The sequence below is a fragment of the Amphiura filiformis genome, chromosome 9 (genome assembly GCF_039555335.1).
Source record: "Amphiura filiformis chromosome 9, Afil_fr2py, whole genome shotgun sequence".
Classification (NCBI taxonomy): domain Eukaryota; kingdom Metazoa; phylum Echinodermata; class Ophiuroidea; order Amphilepidida; family Amphiuridae; genus Amphiura; species Amphiura filiformis.
In genome coordinates, this window is record NC_092636.1 from 51,415,687 (window position 1) to 51,435,295 (window position 19,609).

The 19,609-nt window shown below is 37.0% G+C and overlaps 3 protein-coding genes across 4 annotated transcripts in view; all 3 read left to right on the forward strand.

The window, feature by feature from the left end:
• Positions 1-18,395, forward strand: part of LOC140161126 (F-box/LRR-repeat protein 12-like) — a 31,338-nt gene extending 12,943 nt beyond the window's left edge. For both annotated transcript variants that reach the window (XM_072184537.1, XM_072184536.1), the window contains 5 exons: positions 1,013-2,234; positions 3,301-3,447; positions 4,262-5,469; positions 6,483-7,224; positions 16,298-18,395. In XM_072184537.1, coding sequence (XP_072040638.1) covers positions 1,013-2,234; positions 3,301-3,315 — 1,237 coding nt within the window. In that variant the 3' untranslated portion in view covers positions 3,316-3,447; positions 4,262-5,469; positions 6,483-7,224; positions 16,298-18,395. The remainder of the gene's footprint in view (positions 1-1,012; positions 2,235-3,300; positions 3,448-4,261; positions 5,470-6,482; positions 7,225-16,297) is intronic.
• Positions 3,335-5,453, forward strand: LOC140160132 (uncharacterized). Its single transcript, XM_072183410.1, has 2 exons — positions 3,335-3,447; positions 4,262-5,453. Exons 1-2 carry the CDS (start codon positions 3,335-3,337, stop codon positions 5,451-5,453), a joined length of 1,305 nt encoding a protein of 434 aa, XP_072039511.1.
• Positions 7,109-17,408, forward strand: LOC140160133 (uncharacterized). The gene is made up of 2 exons (XM_072183411.1): positions 7,109-7,224; positions 16,298-17,408. Exons 1-2 carry the CDS (start codon positions 7,109-7,111, stop codon positions 17,406-17,408), a joined length of 1,227 nt encoding a protein of 408 aa, XP_072039512.1.
• Positions 18,396-19,609: the final 1,214 nt, after the last annotated feature.

A 19,609-nucleotide genomic window follows, 5' to 3' on the forward strand; every position in this document is an offset into this window, starting at 1 on the left:
CATTGCGAATTGAAGCACAAGCAAAGTAGTTCAAAATTGGCAAGACGCAAAATGTGTGAAAATCACCACTTTTACGGTATATCTTAATCACATCTGATATTTTTAGTTTTGAAGTCATTTAAATGATTTTGATACTTTGTTAAAGTGGTAGAAGTTCATAGCCATGAAATTAAGAAACATGCGATGTGGAACTTGGAGAGTGATACATAAAAAATAACTCAATAAAGGTTTAGAAAGTTTTTTCAAGCATCTATATCTCAAATTATTTGTGACATGTTCACATCTTGTTGCATATCAATGGATAGCTACTTTACTCCTCTTTACAATGACACCACATTTGAAACAATCACCTTTTTTTACGGCTGAGAACACGTCTTGTGAATGTAGTGGGGTCTCAAACAGAATGTGTCAAATTGACCATTATTTTGTGCTCAAACAACACTAGTCACAGATTGTAAAGATATGGAATTGCAGCTTGCTGCACAGAATAATGGTCAACTTGGCTAATTCGGTTTGAGACCTCATTACACTCAGGCATGAAAAAGGTGATTGTTTCAAATATGGTGTCATAGTAAAGGGGAATAAAGTAGCTATCCATTGATATGTAACACAATATGGACATGTCACAAATAATCTGAGATATAGATGCTTGAAAAAACTGTCCAAACTTTTGTTGAGGAGTTTAATAATAATATTAAAAACACCAACATAATCATGGACTGATTTTAAATATCATATTATGGTTTGTAGTATAGGAAAAAGATTATGGTATTTTAGGGACGGATTTTGAAATCATGGCTAGTGGTCAGGCTTCCTAAGCCATCACGCTTAAACCCAATTACTAGTCTTGTATACCAGTGCTTACAATTTCTCATGGTACATCACCAAGAAAGATGGATCAATAAAATGGATCCACTTGGTAGGGCTAGCCTGTTGGCTTAGGAAGCCTGACCACCAGCCAAGATTCAAGAAATCGGACCTTAAAGTCTTTGTGTTGTTTACTTCCTTACAGAGTGTGCAGGAGATGGGCCCAGCTTCTTAAAGACCCGAGTATTTGGAAATGCATAGACATAACAGTATTATACAAGAGACTCGCCGATAAGTACTTGTGGACTGGAGAGTCATTAGAGAATCAACAGCGCCTCAAAGAGCGTGAAGCGGCTGCTCTCAACTTTCTTCAAACGTACGCAGGCTACTCGACAAGATATATCAACCTTGGTGAACTCGTGAATAATGAGATCCTCTTTTATCTTAGAGAGTCTTGCCCCAATTTGAGTTGTATCAAGTTAACAAAACTCATCTCCAAACATCCTAATATTAAGTTGACTTTACTACCTTGTAACTTGAAGGTGATCTGCCTTCGTCTGGTGTGTTTTCGTGAAGTACGGGATAGAAACATATCCAAGAAGTTATTCTGGGTTAGAAATTCATCCCGTATCACCCCGTTTGCTGCAGAACCGTTTCCATATCTTCAAAAGCTTTGTCTTGATGGTGCTACCATATCTAGTGATTTGTGTAAACAGTTGATTGAATCAAAGGAACTTGATTCTTTGAAATTGCAGAGCTGCGTCTTTCCAACTTCTGTCAGGAAAGACTTTGAGACTCTCACTACAAGATTGCGTAATGTCAAAGTGATAGATCTGGCCTTTTGTCGATTTTATACCAAATCTGTGTTTGATGTTGTATTACGTAGTATCGCCGCTAACTTCTGTCATCTTGAGAGTTGTGGATTACATTGTTTTCAGCCTTCCATACATGTCGATTTGGACGAATTTCTCAACTTTGTAAGCCCAACTGGATCCTTGAAAAGACTGCATTTATCAGGCCTTCAAGGTATCACTCCAGGAGTGCTAAATAAGTTCATGAAACGTAATCAAAACATTGAAATTTTACACTTACGTTTCTGTAATGTTGTGAATGACGAAACTCTGCGCTCTGTAGTGACTAATTTGCTGTATCTCAAAGAGTTGAAATTGAGTGGCTGTAAAGACATCACCAAGAATGGCTTCCGACAGATAGCCAACCTGTCAAGCTTACAAGTTCTGGATATAGCTGAAATGATCGTTGCTCTTGAAGCTATTCTGTATGTAATACGCTCACTTCCATGTATACGACATGTTATTTTATCTACTAATGTGTACAGAGTCTGCACTAAAGTACTGAGAAAGGAACTTCCCAAACTGTTAATTTCTATAGCCAGGTTAGACTACCAGGAGTATCTGGAACATTTTAAGGTAAGTTTTGGTGTTTAAGCCAGGGTATGTGTGTTTGGGTTGTTTTCTAGAGGAACCTGATTTCAGACTCTGTGAAGTGCGATTTTGTTTTTGTCACAAATACAGTGTTTCTGAGTTTCAATTTGGAATTTTATCCTTGCAATTAAGTAAAAAAACGTCAAACTAGTTCTGATACAATCTTTCAGAAACACACTGTACAGTACCAAATGCAAATTGTTTTTGCAGGGTACTTTAATTAATCAAAATAAACTACTTCACAACCGTATGAAATTCAGAATTTTGAAGAAAAAAATTGATGATATCCTCCTCGGCAAATCTTACAATATTGCATTAACTAATGATAAAACCGGTGAGCCAAATAATAATGGAGGTATGTATTGCAAAAACACAATTTGCAAGTTTGACTTGCAACACAAATACTTCTAATTTCAGCTAGTAGATGACTGAGCACATTCACTCATTACTTACTGAAATTTGGTTAAAAATTTGAAGAAAAAAAAACAACAACAAAAAACGAAATGTAAAGTTACAGGCCCATTCAGTGATTTGGTCATCCGGATGATCGTAAAAATCATCAAAATTCAGAATTTGTTACCTTTGTCATTGTCATAGATATGCTAACATAGCCTGCTGGTGGTTCAGCCGAAAGCCATGTATTTAAGACAAAATAAGGCATTTTACATGAATCTGTAATTTATATACTGACAGTATATAAATTTGCTACATGTATTTGAATGGGGCTTCAACTTCATCAATACTGCTGTTTTCTTTGTTTTTTGCCAAATTTTTCATTTCCCAAATGACAATTTGAATGACTTAGCCTTCACTTTTAAGCAATTTATAAACAATTTAAATTTTGTTACACTTTTCGTTGGGATCACTGAATGGGTCTTTAAAATGCTGACAGACATGGCAAACTGGTCAAGGCTGAAACAGTGGAACAGTTGATAAAAAAGTCAAGTGCAAGCCCTAGCTGACTCAAGCTTGCCAAGTTGAATTGAACAGTTCCATGTTTCCGTCACATTACACTTCTTAAAATAAAGTCTGCACTGTTTCTTTCCTGCAGAATTCTACATTATAGGATTACTTTGCAGTAATCCATGGGACAAACTGGCAGTTATTATCGACCTACATCTATCAATGACCTGACTGATGATGACCTACTTAAGATATTTTCATATCTCAACTTGAAAGATAAAATATTATCTACAAGGTAAGGTTACTGTAGAGTTAAGAATGAATTAATGTATTGATGAAGAAACCAGCAAGATATCTCTTTTAAATCACAAATGTGACCAGCTAGCTCCAACAAAACCCGGAACAAGTCACCAGACATGTTTTTGAGTTATAGGCCTTTAAAGATGACAGTCCCATAAAAAAATGAAATTTGGGATTCTTAATTTCATGGTATTTGACTGTGGGGCTAACTATGTGGACTTTCAAATCCTTGAAAGTACTTATTAAAAAGAAGTTTATTTAATCAATGAATAACAGTTGAACTACGGTAATCCCTATTCAATCCTGTGTAAGGCAGGAAACTAATTGGCCCATTACTCAGAATAGCAATTTAGAAAAAATATCAAGGTAATCAAGGTATCATTTTTACAAAATTATCCATATCTTGAAAGGTATTGATGTTATTTACATAATTTTGGTGTCATTTTAAAGCTTATTGTCTAGCGCTTACATTATTATTCCAAAATTTCAGTTGATTTGGACATTGAATTTGCTAGTTGCACATAATTGCATGTATTGCTGTACCCCATATAGGCCACTGTTGTAATTTCAGTCTGTTGACAGACCAAAAATCAAATTGGACGATGTCTTTATCAAACGACCGCATCTTTAAGAAAGTTGACACACACAAATATGTAGTCCTAGGTTTTTTTGGGTTGCATAAAAATCTCAACTTTTTAGAGCAAGTGTGGGGGGAAGCTGAAGCTATGGATCAGGAAGTGCTCTTTTAACAATATATTATGGTATTTAGTATTATGATGATGCAATGTTGCTTATTTCTTTATACGCAGAGTCTGCAAGAGATGGCGGGATCTGCTTAAGCATCCAAGTATCTGGAAACGTATTGATGTCACAGCATATAAAAGACTAGCACACAAGACGTTGTGGTCCAACGCAGCAGAGCTTCAGCAAGTACTTCAGAAACATGAAACTATTGCTCTTGAATTTCTAGAAACATACGCTGGTCACTCCACTACATCCATCAACTTGGGAGAACTTGTTAATAATGACATATTGATTCATTTGAGAGAGTCTTGTCCAAATTTGGTGCACATAAAACTGACTAAGCTTGTCGCGAAACATCCCAACATCAAATTGTCTTTGTTACCACGTAACTTGCGCGTCATCAATCTACGTCTAATCTCATTTCGTGAAAAGCACATGCAGGCAAGAATTTCATCGCACATGCGAGATTTTGTGGTGGAACCTTTCTTGTTTCTCCATCACTTGAGCCTGGATGGTGCAACAATATCTTGTGCATTGAGCAAACAGTTGAGTCTATCCACCAAACTTTCCACTTTGAGATTACAAAGTTGTGTTCTCAGACCTTCTATGACGGAAGACTTTGAAATTTTGACAACACAACTGAATAACCTGACCCAATTAGATCTTGCCTTTTGCAGATTTTACACTGAGGAAGTTCTTGAAGTTGTATTAAGATGTATAGCTATAAATCTGACCAGTCTTAGATACTGTGGTTTTCACTGTCTTCTGCCTTCTCCCCATAGGAAATTTGATGAGTTTTTGAAATTTATCAGCCCGGATGGATCTCTGGTACGACTGCATCTATCTGGAATGCAAGGTATCACTCCTAGAGTGTTCAGTGAATTCACCCAGCGAAATCAAAATTTAGAAATCTTGCATCTGCGTTTCTGTAAAACCATAAACGATGAGAGTGTAGTTTCAATTGCGACTAACTTACAGCATCTAAAGGAGTTAAAATTGAGTGGCTGCAGAGATATTTCTAAGCACGGATATAGACAGTTGGCTCATCATCCAAGTTTACAAGTGCTAGAGATAGCTGAAATGAACATAGCGCTGGAAGCAATCCTCTTTGTTGCCCGATCACTTCCGTGTCTTATACATCTCAGTTTGTCTCCTACTGAGCACAAAGTCTGTGCAAAAGTACTGAGGAAGGAACGTCCACAGCTAGTGGTGTCTGTGGCCAGGCTGGATTACCAGGAGTATCTGGATCACTTTTAGGATGCAACTCACTTTAGTAAGTGTATGTGACCGATAATGCAGATTATTCATATGCTGTGATGTACAAAGTGTGCTGAGGTTTATGCATTGTAAATCCCTGCACTTTTAAATAATTGCTTATGTAGGGCATTGTTGACAGAACAGGACATATTTTGCTTGTTTAAAAAGGTAATTTTTTAAGGGTGACTTGAGCGAGGCATATTATTGAGCTTATTTTTATATATGTGGGCTGCTACCAGGAAATGAGTGTTAAGTTACAAGTTGGTAGTTTTGAGACATCCTGGCTGCTGCATATGTGTTCTTTGTTTCACATGCACATGTTCAAGCCAATAATATGTCTGTATGTCCTTTGTGAATGGGGGACACAATGGCCCATTTACAAAGGATATGCTACTGGCTTGTACAGGTGCACGGCAAACAAAGAACATCAACTTAGTAGCCAGGATGCCTTGAAACTACCAACTTGCGATGTTACACTCATTTTGTGGTAACAGGTCACATATCATTGGGACAAACCCCAGATTACTTGATGTGGTCACTTGTATGATATGGAAGGCGATTAACTGTACATCCACTATCAGGTACCACTGAAATGTTGCTTTCTAGTGTGCTGTGCTTTTGCGTCACATTTTAATGAGTAATTTAATAAAAATGCCAATAATCTGTGCTACCAATACATATGATACTGTTGTGAAATTTAAGTACAATATAGACTGTTATAGGATATGATTATAGCAACACACATTACAAAAAAGTACTTTTTCAAAACCTATTACGAGTTTATTCAGCAAATATAACAAACAAAGAAAAATACAATGAAACAAAGATGATTACTAGGAGTCGTGAAGAAACTCACTGAGAGCTTAACAAGTTGTGATTCCTTATTGATGTGTTTTGGTAAAAGTTTCGATAACTTGAATCATTGGGTGAATTAAATTAAAACCCTTCCTGATGGTTTTTACTAATATTATTTCAGCATTTTGTGTACAAAGCCTAATAACTCTCTTCTTTTGTTATTTTTACATACAGTATGCAAATTATCTGCAAGCTGCATCATTGGGAATTTTTGAAACAAACTTACATGTACACCCAGCAGCCAACCGACCAAATCAAAATCTAGAGAATTGGAAACAGACTCTTCCACAACCTTCAGCTACAGTACATCTCCTACCTCTGCATTGATTCTACAACTCTGTATATTTGCCTGTTTGCATGATAGTGCACTCAGGCAGGAAATTTAGAGATTTGGTGCAACAAATCCAATTTGAATTAATTTATGCCAAACTTTGCAGACCTTAACTCTTTTGTATTTATTTTTGCATCAGTGTACATCTCATTGGAGATATTGTTGACTTGAGTAGTTACTTTGAATCAATCAAGATTAATTGATTGATTGATTGATTGATTAATCAAGATTTACTGCTACAAATATTGTCCATTTTGTCAAAGGACTGGTAGTGTTTGACTATTTTGCCAATTCTGGGAAAATGATATTATGCATGTTTTAAGTGACATTGACATTAACTTGAAAGCTGGACTGAGTTTTCAAGAGTGACTTTAAAAACCCCAGGAGCTGCATGTGAACTTGTGAAGGTCATCTTTTCAAATAGCAAGTTTAAAGGGAAGACAAAATAGCAGTCCAGTTGACGGACCTGATGGGTCAACTGCACAGCCGTCGTCATCGGTTTTGTCCCATAGACATCCTATCTGATGATGCATTGTTGGCTATCTTTGCCTATCTACCTATACCGGATAAAGTCAAAGCTGAAAGGTAAGATAAGATGATGTGTCCTGCCAAGGAAAAACACAGTAGCTGCATTGGGCTATTCCTGTTGAAATCCATACACCCTATATGGAAGACAGGACCTTAATTGCCCATGCAGGGGGTGTAGATTTCAAATGGAGTCGCCCATTTAGGTAACCCCAAACTTACATGTAATATAAAATATTGTCCATTTCAAGCATCCACGCAAAAAGGAAATGTAAATGTTCCTATAAATGTGACAAATTCCTTATGGAATTACTGACATTTATACAATGTGATTCTGGTAGTCTGAGTGTTTTTATTATTGATAATCGTGTAACAAATTGATATCAAATGAAATTTCCCATTTTTCTCATTAACATAGTGAAATTAGGTATACTACATATGAGACTATTTCAACAGGTTTTTGATGATATCTTTGGAAATTTTGGATTTGGAATGCCTAAGTTCAATATATTAAAGCCATAATATACGATTTTATAATAATAATTTTTTTCAAACCAGATTTTTTGGCATATTTGTAATGTACACATGTCCCAACTTGCACCTAAATGGAATCGGCCAAATTTGTTGTGTTTGTAGGTCAACAGGGCAAAGTTTGACATTATACATTACTAGGCGGTTACCCGTATTTGGCGGTTCTCGGCTGTCGCGATTACCTGGCTGGAATGCGAGACGTCTCACCCCGAAACACATTCGCCCCAAAAAGGTTCACCCAATACACAATACATACCACGACCAGTTCGCCCCAATACACGTACATACCACGACCAGTTCGCCCCAATTGACTCACTGTGTAGCGTTGCCGTAGTGGCCCTGGTAGTGTGCATGCGACCAATAGCTACCAATGCCACTGAATCAATACGATCAAACATAACAGTTCCGTCAAGGAAATCATTGAGGCTCAAATAGCTAAATATAATAATTTATATAATATATGGCAAAACAGAACATATAAAATAAAATAAAAACAACGAGTTTTGTGTATTTTTATTTTACCGACTCAAAGTCAGTTTTAAGTTTGAGATGTTCAAAACTTTCAAAACTTGCAGTCCTATAAACATATTAAATCAGAGAAGAAAAACGCCAGCAGCAGCTTTGAAATGTTTTGTTTTGCTGTGCACTGACTTTCGCCGCCCCTTTTTTTTGCTGCTTGATGTTAGGGCGGACAGTGATAGGTTGCTACCACTTCCACGAAAAACGCCGGGTGTGAATGTGTTCAATCAATGGTACCAAAGCACGCAAAAGTAGGCGTACCTTGCTTGACAAGTCCCTGGGCCATGACGCGTGCCTTACACACTGATGTACGATCGATTGCTTGACAAGTAGGACTAGTATGCTCTCAATTTGATTAAGACCCCGAGAATTACGGGCCCGTGTTTTGTGTTTGCGACGTAGGTGTATCGGGAGGCAGTGCCATGCCAAGAAGAAAAATACAATGATTTTGTTTGCAAAACTGGTTAAAGCCCAGTATCAATACGATTTCGATCAAATATTAATTTGGTTATTCTTTGCCAAATATTATTATAGTAACAACTGTCAGAAAAGTTTTCTGGTCATTCTAAACTGTGATGTTCTAAAATAATCAAAGATATAACAATTTTTAAAAATTAGTCTCAGATAATTATTCATCCTCATACAGCTTGATATGCGTGTTACAACTCTCTACAATAACTTATTATATATAGGGCCTATCTTTAATTGAAATTCTAGCCTATTATTTTAATTATATAATTTTGTAATTTTTATGTTTCAAATACATTTAAAAGTAGGCCTACACGTATTCTTACATATGATTTTGATAATTGTAATTGACAGTTATCATGATTCATTTTGTTCTTAATTTCTGCGACTTGCCTGTCAATCACGGACCAATTATGATTGATTTAAACACCAAGGCACATCTTACGCTGTGTCCTAATCCTCTCAATATGCCAACAATTTTAAGGCGGGATTTTTAACTCGATGATGTCAATACAAATGTCGGCCTATATTTATTGATTTATATCATAGCCTCACGCTAATACATATTAGCTGCAGGTATCTAAGTTAGCCTACTCAAAACCCCGTAACGGCCGATGGAATGGACGCGTCCGTAAGTGCAAAAAAGGCCAAACGGCCGTGGAGCATGACCTAACGGAGATGCTTTCTCAGTAGGCTACATCGCAATATTTTGTTTCGCAATGAACGGTCCGATCACGACCGAAGTGAAATAAGGTAGTGTATAGGCCTACTGGGTCGGCAATCATATGGTTCGAACTTTTTAGAAACGCCCTCAATAAAATTGGTTGCTTTTTGTATTTGGAGTTTGAGCAAATATATACTGGCACTGGGAGGCTATGCATTCCATCTAAGTATGTTGTAACACCAATCAATTGTATTGACATAATAACGACTGTTTCAGTATATCAGGATCGTATAGCTCAATTGATAGAGCGTCAGACTTTGGAACTGAAGAGAGCATGGTCCGGGCACCGGTTCCGTTTTTTCATTCTCGTTTAATTTTAACTTTTGACATGTTCTTTTATCTTTCTTCAAATCTACCTTTCTACTTTTAATTTTAGGTGTTTTTTTTTTGTTTTTTGTTGTTGTTTTTTTGACGCATTCCGACCGCAAGAAGCCCGCACAAGAACACTTTCATCGTGCTGGAAAATATATGAAGCAAATCTAATCTAAGCATTTTAATGTTGTATACAAGAACCTGTTCCAACTTACTGCAGGGGTGTTCAATTTAGTTAATACTCTTGGTCCTTTTTGACGAACTTAATATATGCATCTTCTACCCCTCGCCAGAATGAAAGACTTGTGAAGAAATCAAAATAAATATTGTTCTGTTGCCACAATTGCAGTTTTTAAATAAAAAAAAATAGATGAGGAATAATAATTATTCCATATTTGAATCTATTGTCCCATCAAGAATAGAGTGTCTTCAAAAACTTCAATCAATTCATCTGACAAAGGAAACTATTCTGGTCATTCAATTTTGTTTCGCTTGCACCTGTTATATCACAGGCGTTGGTAGAGAAGGCACACTTCTCTTGTCTTCACCGAAGTAGTGATGTAAACACTAACATGATTAATTACCATAGCTAGCAATGGACATACACTATTTTTGTTCCACTTGAACCCATACTATAGGCTATTCGCTGTCGATGTGACGTAATTAATCGGATTAACTACCATAGCAATTGATGAATACAATTTGAATATGTAGCCCTGCACTTCATCGTTCACGTGGCACCTATGCATTGAACCATAGTTGTCAAAGAAGTGCTAATCACTCGCCATGTAAGATTAGTATTTATGAAAAGAGTGGGTATTCAATCTATGTTTGGTGACATACGCGGGTGATTAGTGCAATCTGCTTGATGGTAGTTATTGCGATTATTACGTCACTTCGACAGCGAATTGTAGTATAGACGAATCCAACAAGCCAAGTGATGGTCAGAATTTATTAAGCCATTATCGCTAGCGGTTACGTAATTAATCGGATTAATTACCATAGCAATAGGTGAAAACAATTTTGAACATATCGCGCTGCGCTACAAGCAGGTTACACTCATCACCTGTACTGTGTATGTCTGCAATCATAGATTGAATACAATTACTGGTCTTTTCAAAGATACTAATCTTACAGGTGCAGCATGATATGGTTCAATGAAGAGGTACCGCCTGAACGTATCAGTGTAGCGCGGTATATTCAAAAATTGTTTTCACCTATTGCTATGGTAGTTAATCCGATTATTACGTAACTTCGCCAGCGTATTGAAATAAAACAGGAGGATGTGAGTTCATAAGGGCAATGTCGGGGATTATAGGTCACAATCGATGTGGAGAGATGAGAGGTCCGACCAACAGCCATTATAGCGAATGGTTCATTTTCAACTAATTCCAGCGGACGGTCTGTGGCTAGTTAGGAATCGTCTTTGACCACATGCGCAGATCTGTCTCGTCAGGAAGATATTTAATATCCCGAATTTATAATAGGCCTATGCCTACCTAGAGAATATTTGTTACCATGTTTAATAAATTATTTATCGTATAATAAAATGTAGCCAAATGTATATTATGTGTCACACGGTTTTCTGCTGAACCACTAGCAGGCTATGTTACCACATCTATGACAATGACAAAGGTGAATTTTGATGATTTTTACGATCGTCCGGATGAGCAAATCACTGAATGGGTCTTTAGTTCCCTCCTCTCCTTATCCTGCCAATATTATATGAATCAAAGAAAAATAAAGAAAAAAAAAATTAAACAAGAAAAAAAGACAAAGAAAAGAAACAATAAAAGAAAAACAATAGCATAAATTAAACTAAATATGAAAAAAAAAATTATCACGAAAGGAGTCTTTAGAAAATGCAAGAAAATATAAATGAAAAGTTTGAACAATATTTTGTTTATAAAAGTTTGTGTGACCGTGATGAGGCTCGAACTCACCATCTTCCAATCTAAAGAACCAAAGTCTTATGCCTTGCCAAGTGAGCTATGCTCGTGAGATGCGAAATAAAGATAAAATAATACATTGTATACCTGCTTGTGTCGGTAAATGATTTGCTCAAATTCCATAATGATATAATATTGTGGAGGGCGCTAGCGTGAAATTTTCTATCATCACAGTCGCTACTATTCCTTGTAGACGGGTTTCTACGGTATTTCATCAGTTTAGCTTCAAAATAGCAAAATCCCAAAAAAGTTTATTCTGTCGCCAAAAAGGTGCTGGATTAATTGACTTGACTTCCAAGAATTGTTTTCCCAACTCTACCCCCTCCCCCATGTCAAAAAGAAATCTACGCCACTGCACATAAGGTAGCGTGAAAGTCGATTCCGAAGTTATCGTCCCCGCCCGTGTCACTTTTTGGAAACCAAAAACACCCGCGTCAAATTGTCAAAAATGCCAAAATAATTCATTATTTTCAAAATATCAGTGTTTTCAAAAGTTTTAGCAATTGGAAACATATATTTTTGTTTGTACAACATATAAATTCATAACTTGGAAGCAAAACCAGGCTCTTTTCTAACTTTTCTAGTCCCTACCCATATAAAAACATGTTTATAAATAACATGTAGGCCTATGAGTGTGGCTTTAAATCAACACGCATTTTAGGTCAATAATGAAATCTGATGAAATAATGAAAAATGAAAAAGTCACCTCACCAACCTGGGAAAAAAAGGGACGATAAACTCGGAATTGACTTTCATGGGCCTAACGCACACTTTCATGAGCCGTATTGAACACACATGGGCATATTCGAAGAATTAAAGCGGAAATGGAAAATGATACTTTTTTGCTGGCGTGTTTCGCTTTTCTTTCTCCTGAAATTCTATAATCGTTCTCATTGACCTTGGGTTGTTTATTTGTTTTCTCTACATCCACTCCCGCACACACACCCCACCTCACACTCTATACACAACACACACCTTCACGAACACCCCCCCTCGAAGAATCGGAAATGGAAAATGTTACTTTTGCGCGCATAAATCCAAATTTGAGTTTTCTGTCTCGGTATTTGACGGTGGTGTTTGTTAGAAATCAGTAAAGAAAATATAATGTGCAGGAAGGTATATTCATACACATGATAGATGAAAGAAAGAAACATAACAACAACAACAACAACAACAACAACAACAACAACAATAACAATAATAATAGAATTATTAATTTAGACAAGTGATGTGTATGGCCAGCCTGATCATGCAAAGCGACATCCTCTAAATTAATTTTCTGAAAAATAAGACAAACTCAGTTTCATCCAAAGTTGTTAAAATAATAACTGACATGATGACAAGGGCAGCAATGGTATTTTTAATTTAGCCAATTCAAACAACACATACCTATTTTTGGTAACAGTAAAAGACCACTTCAGTAAAACTTCCAAATTCCAGGGCGTTCCTAGGATTTTGCCGCCCTAGGCAAAGCCTCTCTCTGCCGCTCACTGGGGCACTTCAATATGAAATGGATATAGGTGTAGGGCTGGCACTTTCGCACTAAGGGGCATTCAGTGAGAGCAAAATGTAAAAAATATGGGGTCATTGGGTGAGAGCATGATTTTTGGCATTCGGTGAGAGCAAAAAGTAAAAAATATGGGGTCATTGGGTGAGAACATGACCTTTTTTTAAATGGAATCTTTGGGTGAGAGCCGAAACAGCACCACAAAAACCTTGAAAATCGAATTTCTCGTTCTAAATGGCTTCAAATTTCATTGTTTTTTCAAAATAAGTAACAAAATCAGTGAAAAATGAAAGTTGCTGTTCAAATTGAACTTGTAAGGGTCTTTGGGTGACAGATCAAATGGAAAAATAGGGGTCTTGGGTGACAGAGCATGTGTTCAGTAATGGGGTCTTTGGGTGAGAGCGATGCTGAAAAAGGGGGTATTAACAGCCCTACATAGGCGTCACCTCCAAAGTTGGAGTGCCTCCCCCCGGGCTGCCGCCCCACCAAAGCCTGATAGGGCCTATAATATAAAACGATATAGGTCTACATTACCAGAAGGCCAGTAAGGCCAGAGGGAGTCACCCACTTTAACAAAGAAATGTTACCATCAAAGAAATAAAAACAAACAAATGAGAAACACAATGCTCAAGAATTAATCATATTTTGAGATCAAAGTCACGTTTATATATATTTCGGAAATGTTTCACTGAATTGGCTGTTTTATAGAGTTTAGCAATGAATTCCATAATATTGGACCAGCAGTACGAATGGCATGGTCAGTAAATGTTTTATTGTTCTTCATTAAGTTGAATCTACAGGAACGTAGTACAAAGAAATCATCAAATACACCCGGTAATTCATTATTACTGTACTTGTACATAAATACCCCCAACTCAAGCTTGTAGGTGTCGGCAAGAGTTAAAATATTGTATTTTGTAAATCATAATGTATATAGTAATTTTTTTTTTTTTCATATGAAAATAATAATAATAGTACTATAAATTATTCTTACTGCAATAATTATTATTATTATTATATTTATTATAATATTGTTATATTATTGTATATTATTTTTAAAGATTCTATTATTAGAGCCTATAGGCCTAGGGCCTAATATTTACACTAAAAGCACACTAAAAATACATCCATGCACTCGAGAGGCAGAGGATGATCCCCATCATGCACTGTAAAAGTGTTATCACTAGAGTTTCAACTGCCACTTTACTTTTCAAATTCCATTGAACTCTGTGCAAAAGATGTTGTTTTAGAATTGCCCGTGTGTCATTATTACTTGGTCGATTTCAGATCTAAAGTGATGTATGCATGAAGGATAATTCACACCTTCTGTAGATAACATAAAATGTGAAATCGACTGGCATTTTGAATGTGTATTTATTGTAAATATATCAGTCCAAATTCAATTTTAACCATGCACGTGTGTATGCAGTGGGCGGGCAGTGGTGTCATGTTCACTCACACAGCTGTGCTAACCGCAAGACTTGCTGGGAAGTGCTTAAATCATCCTCTGCTCGAGAGGTGACACGCTGAATAGCGATGGGAGGTCGTATTGATTATACCATAATACATGAATATATGCCCTAAATGCAAACAATTGGAAGCTGTATTGATTGGCCGCATGCACTACATTCACGGCACTTTACAGTTTACACAGTGAGTCAATTGGGGCGAACTTGTCGTGGTATGTACGTGTATTGGGGCGAACTGGTCGTGGTATGTACGTGTATTGGGGCGAACTGGTAGTGGTATGTACTGGTGTGGGGCGAAACGTCCTGACACCCCTGGCTGATGGTGACTCTGTACTCACCAAGTTTTATGCCCATAGGACAGTTTTTACTAATTTGACCTCAGATGACCCCTTGTGACCTCGAAATGACCTTCCAAAATTTGGCTCTAAATGTTGACTGTACCTACCATGTTTCATGCCCATATGACAGTTTTTAGTAATTTGACCTTGGATGACCCCAAAATGACCTTCCAAAAATTTGACTCTAAAAGGTGACTGTACCCACCAAGTTTCATGCGCATACAACATTTTTTACTAATTTGACCTCAGATGACCCTGAGTGACCGGATGACCCCAAAATGACCTTCCAAAAATTTGACTATAAAAGTTGACTGTACCCACCAAGTTTCATTCCCATACGATAGTTTTTACTAATTTGACCTCAGATGACCCCTGGATGACCTCAGGTGATCTTGGCGCACTAACTGAAACAAACTTATTCTGTCTGAGGTCCAGATGCACCCATCCACCAAGTTTGAGGAACGTGCGACCCCTAGTCTCCGAGAAAATAGGTGGAAAACAGTTTTTACTAATTTGACCTCAGATGACCCCTGGGTGACCTTGACCCGCTAATCAATACAAACTTGTTCTGTCCTAGGTCAAGATGCACCTACCCACCAAGTTTCATGCCCATATGACAGTTTTTACTAATTTGACCCCTAGATGACCTCTGGTGACCTTGACCCACTAACCAATACAAACTTGTTATGTCCCGGGTCAAGACGCACCCACCCGTCAAGTTTGAGGAACGTGCGACCATCAGTCTCCGAGAAAAACAGTTTTTACTAATTCGACCCCTGGATCACCTTGACCCACTAACCAATATAAACTCGTTCTGCCTGGGGTCAAGATACACCCACCCACCAAGTTTGAGGAACGTACGACCCCAGTCTCCGAGAAAAGAGGCGGACAGACAAACAAACAGACAGATGGACAGATGGACAGATGGACAGATTACAGATTCTGGTGAATTATAGTAAGAAGTAAGATGTCCGCCTATAGAACTGTGTGTTAAACAGCCGAAATAACCAGCTGGGTTTCTTTCACTTTATTTTGTTATTTGATCTCAAAATGGACAGAAATCCTTCCCGATCATTATTACTAGCATTATTTCATCATTTGAAGTATATAATAACAAATTTAAAATTGGAAGGAAATCGTACATTTTAATGTACGATTAAAAGACTTTAATGAGAAAAATAGGATCTTTCATTTGATAACAAAGTGGGGGATGAGGTTGTCAATCAGATCACCTACCTTTAATAAAGGAATAGATAGGTGTGGTTTTTTTCTTTGCAAATTTTCATATGTTTTGACTTTTCCTTTTACCATTTCAGAGTGTGTCAGAAATGGAAGGATCTTCTGCGTCATCCCAGCGTATGGAGAGCAATAGATTTCACTCAAATCAGCCATTATCTCAAACCTATGTACTATGCAGACAAACAGGCCGCAGTGCTGCATTTCCTTCAACAATATGCTGGGCTCTTTACCAAGCAGGTCAGACTGCAAAATTTTGCATCCAATAACATCTTGCAGTTCTTACACTCCCATTGTACACAACTTGAAGGCATTGCATTGTTTCTGCATGCTGGACACACGGACGTGAACCTAGATTTATTATCGGATAATTTGACGTCCGTTGATTTGAGGCTTCCTATAAGTGGAGGCAATGGTACACCTGTCGGTAAGTTTGGTGAGAAACAGTTCAACTACTTGCTGCATTTGAACCTTCACGGCGTCCAGATAACGGATGTCTTGTGCAGTAGTTTATCGCACAGTGAAAGTCTTCGTTATTTGATGTTATATCACTGTGTTTTTAAGTCTCAATCAGGGAGCAAGTTTGCAGCTTTAGTGAGTCAACTAAGACAGCTTAATAAGTTAGTGCTGGCCTACTGTTGGTTTGCCTCGACTCAACAGCTAGAAGAGATATTACACAATGTTGCAGACAACTGCTGTAAATTGGAAACTTTTGATTTTCGGTTTCCGTACGTTCCAGCTGGTGACGATCCTCAGGATATTGCCGACCATGAAATTGCCAGTTTGAATTTTGATTACTTCCTTCAGAGTAGCGTTCAAATGGACCGTCTTTTCAGTGTTAGTCTGTCAGGAATAAGCAGTATGACCAGTGAAAGATTTACTCTATTTTTACAACAGCACAGTGGAATACAAACTCTTGAGCTGTCTTCCTGTCATGATGTTGATGATGACATTCTCTATAGCATAGCCACAAATTTAACTAGATTGAAATCATTTCAGCTCAGATGGTGCGACAGTGTGACTAACATAGGGCTTAAGTACTTAGCCCATCACAGCAGTTTGCAGAATTTGTCTTTAGCCTGCAACGGTATCACAGGCAAAGCTGTGTTAACAACAGTATGTACTTTAACTAACATACGCTTTCTAAGTTTATCAAAGGTGCATGGTTACAAAAATGCGCAACCACTTTGAAGAGCCTTCGACCAGATATTGATGTTGTATTTTCTTGACGTGAAATTGCTTCAAATATGGCAATAGTTGACTTCTGTGATGTAAATGTGATATTTATTGAAAGTGGTATCCGTGGTGTGGATTTGCTCCAGAGACTATATAATAATATTATACCAATCAATTTATTTTATAAAGTGCAATTGTGAACGATTATAGCCCAACAGACATTGACATATAGAATCAGACTGATAACTTATTAAAAAGAAAAGCTCTGATGGTACATTCAAATGGTTCACTGTTACTTAACAAGTGTAAGGGTTGCCAGCCCCTACACCTGAAACACGCCTGAGCAGTGAGGCAGAGGTACATGCTAACATGCTCTAAGCTGAGAGCATCATAATGACCCACTCAAAACTGTGTGTGCTCGAATGAGCTGCTTGACCAAGGGTTTTGATGACTAGCGTGCATGTGTATCATGCTACCCATATGTTTACTTAATTTAACTTCTTAATTAGAACATGCAAAAATAATATAGGTTGGGTACTTTGTGTTGATCAAAGTAGATAAAACAGGAATAGTCCATCTCTGATATCCCTGTCAATCAAAACTTGGTGTGATTAGTTAGCTGTGCGAAACTAGGGAGGTGCCTATTCTTAAGTTAATACTAGTTAACCAAGTGTGATTGACAGTGTCAGATGCGAACTAGGGAAGAGGGATCCAAATATATGGGGGTGACCGGTCATAATTTTTTTGTCACAAAAATAGGGGGTCATTTAGCAATGGTTTGAAACTAAAATTATTAAAATATTGGGTCGAACCGTCGTGTAATTATTTTGTGTAAGCTAATCCTAACCCTAATCCTAACCCTAATCCTAATCATAACCCTATTTCATAACCCTAATCCTAACCCTAACCCAATTTCATGTCAAATTACATGAAGGAATAAAACCAAATATTGGCCAAATTTATTGTTACAATCAAAATGTTTATGCGCATTCCTTTCAAATACAACTATTGGCAGCTCATTTAGAAAACATTTCCTGACATTTTTGAATAATTTGTTTTGGATCTGTGTTTGCAAAAGGAGGGGGTCATAAAAATATTTGGGATCCACCTTCCGAAGAAAATGACAGCCTCCTAAAGAGTACATATATAATTTCTATGGGATGCACAACTTCAATTTTGTTTGTCTAGTTAGCACTAAATAATCGCAACTATGATGACTATTTAGAAATTAAAATCTGTACAAAATCTTAAGGTAACCTAAAAGAATCGGATAGCAACGTTCGTGCAGTATTTTTTGTGGGACCTGAGAGCACATCAGACATACCAAATTGCATTATGAATACAAGGAATCTCCTTCTGTTACCAAATAATTTTGATTTTTTTTGAAGTACAAATTTTATGGCAAATTATTAAAAATCGATATTTTTTATGACATGTAACAGTACGTCCTCGAAGTAAACTTAATAAATCTAATGATATGTAGTATTATGTACTTAAAGTGTATGTAGCTGGGTTTCCCCAAATGACCTAAAATGTTTGTATGCAGAATGCAATTTGATGTGTTGGATGTGCTCTCATGCCTCACAAAACCCAAAATGTATAAATAAACACCAAGGTGCAGTAAAGGAATGGATGTGCAATCAATTATATTATACAGAAGCCAGAAATGTGAAACATTTAATTCTGCTCACAAATGTATCAATTCATATGATGTGGACCAATTTTTCAACATTCACACAGATGTGAAACAGTTTGTAGTGTAAGTTTGAGCCACATTTGAAGAGAAATTTATTCCTTTTTTTGTTTTTGAGCATTAGGGTTATAGTAGCAACTACGGCTAGTTGCGATTATGACTATAGTCAAATAGTTGTACAACTCCAATATCTTAGTGTTGTCACTTGTTTACAGGGCTTGTATTCATATTATTTCTAAAACAGTATAAAACCTGTAACAGTACTTATAGTACCAGCCAATTATTTTATTGTTTTGTGTGTTTGAAAAAAATACACCGTTTATGACAGGTGCACAAACAATTTTTATTGACACAAATTGTGCTGACAGACTTGAAGAATGCCTGAGAGTCTGGGCCTCATATGGAAAAGTAGTCTCTTTTGCTCAAATAAAGGGGTCGCACAGTTAAGCAATGGGCGAAAATTGTCTTTTTTCACTTTTAACTTCAATTATTATAAAGGGAAAGTATTTTATTTTTTGGCTCA

Excerpts from the sequence above, each read along its gene's own strand:
- LOC140160133 (XM_072183411.1), top strand. The coding sequence starts at position 7,109 with ATGGGTCAACTGCACAGCCGTCGTCATCGGTTTTGTCCCATAGACATC. Across the intron at positions 7,225-16,297 it reads GATAAAGTCAAAGCTGAAAG|AGTGTGTCAGAAATGGAAGG; the intron begins GTAAGATAAGAT and ends TTACCATTTCAG.
- LOC140160132 (XM_072183410.1), top strand. The coding sequence starts at position 3,335 with ATGGGACAAACTGGCAGTTATTATCGACCTACATCTATCAATGACCTG. Across the intron at positions 3,448-4,261 it reads GATAAAATATTATCTACAAG|AGTCTGCAAGAGATGGCGGG; the intron begins GTAAGGTTACTG and ends CTTTATACGCAG.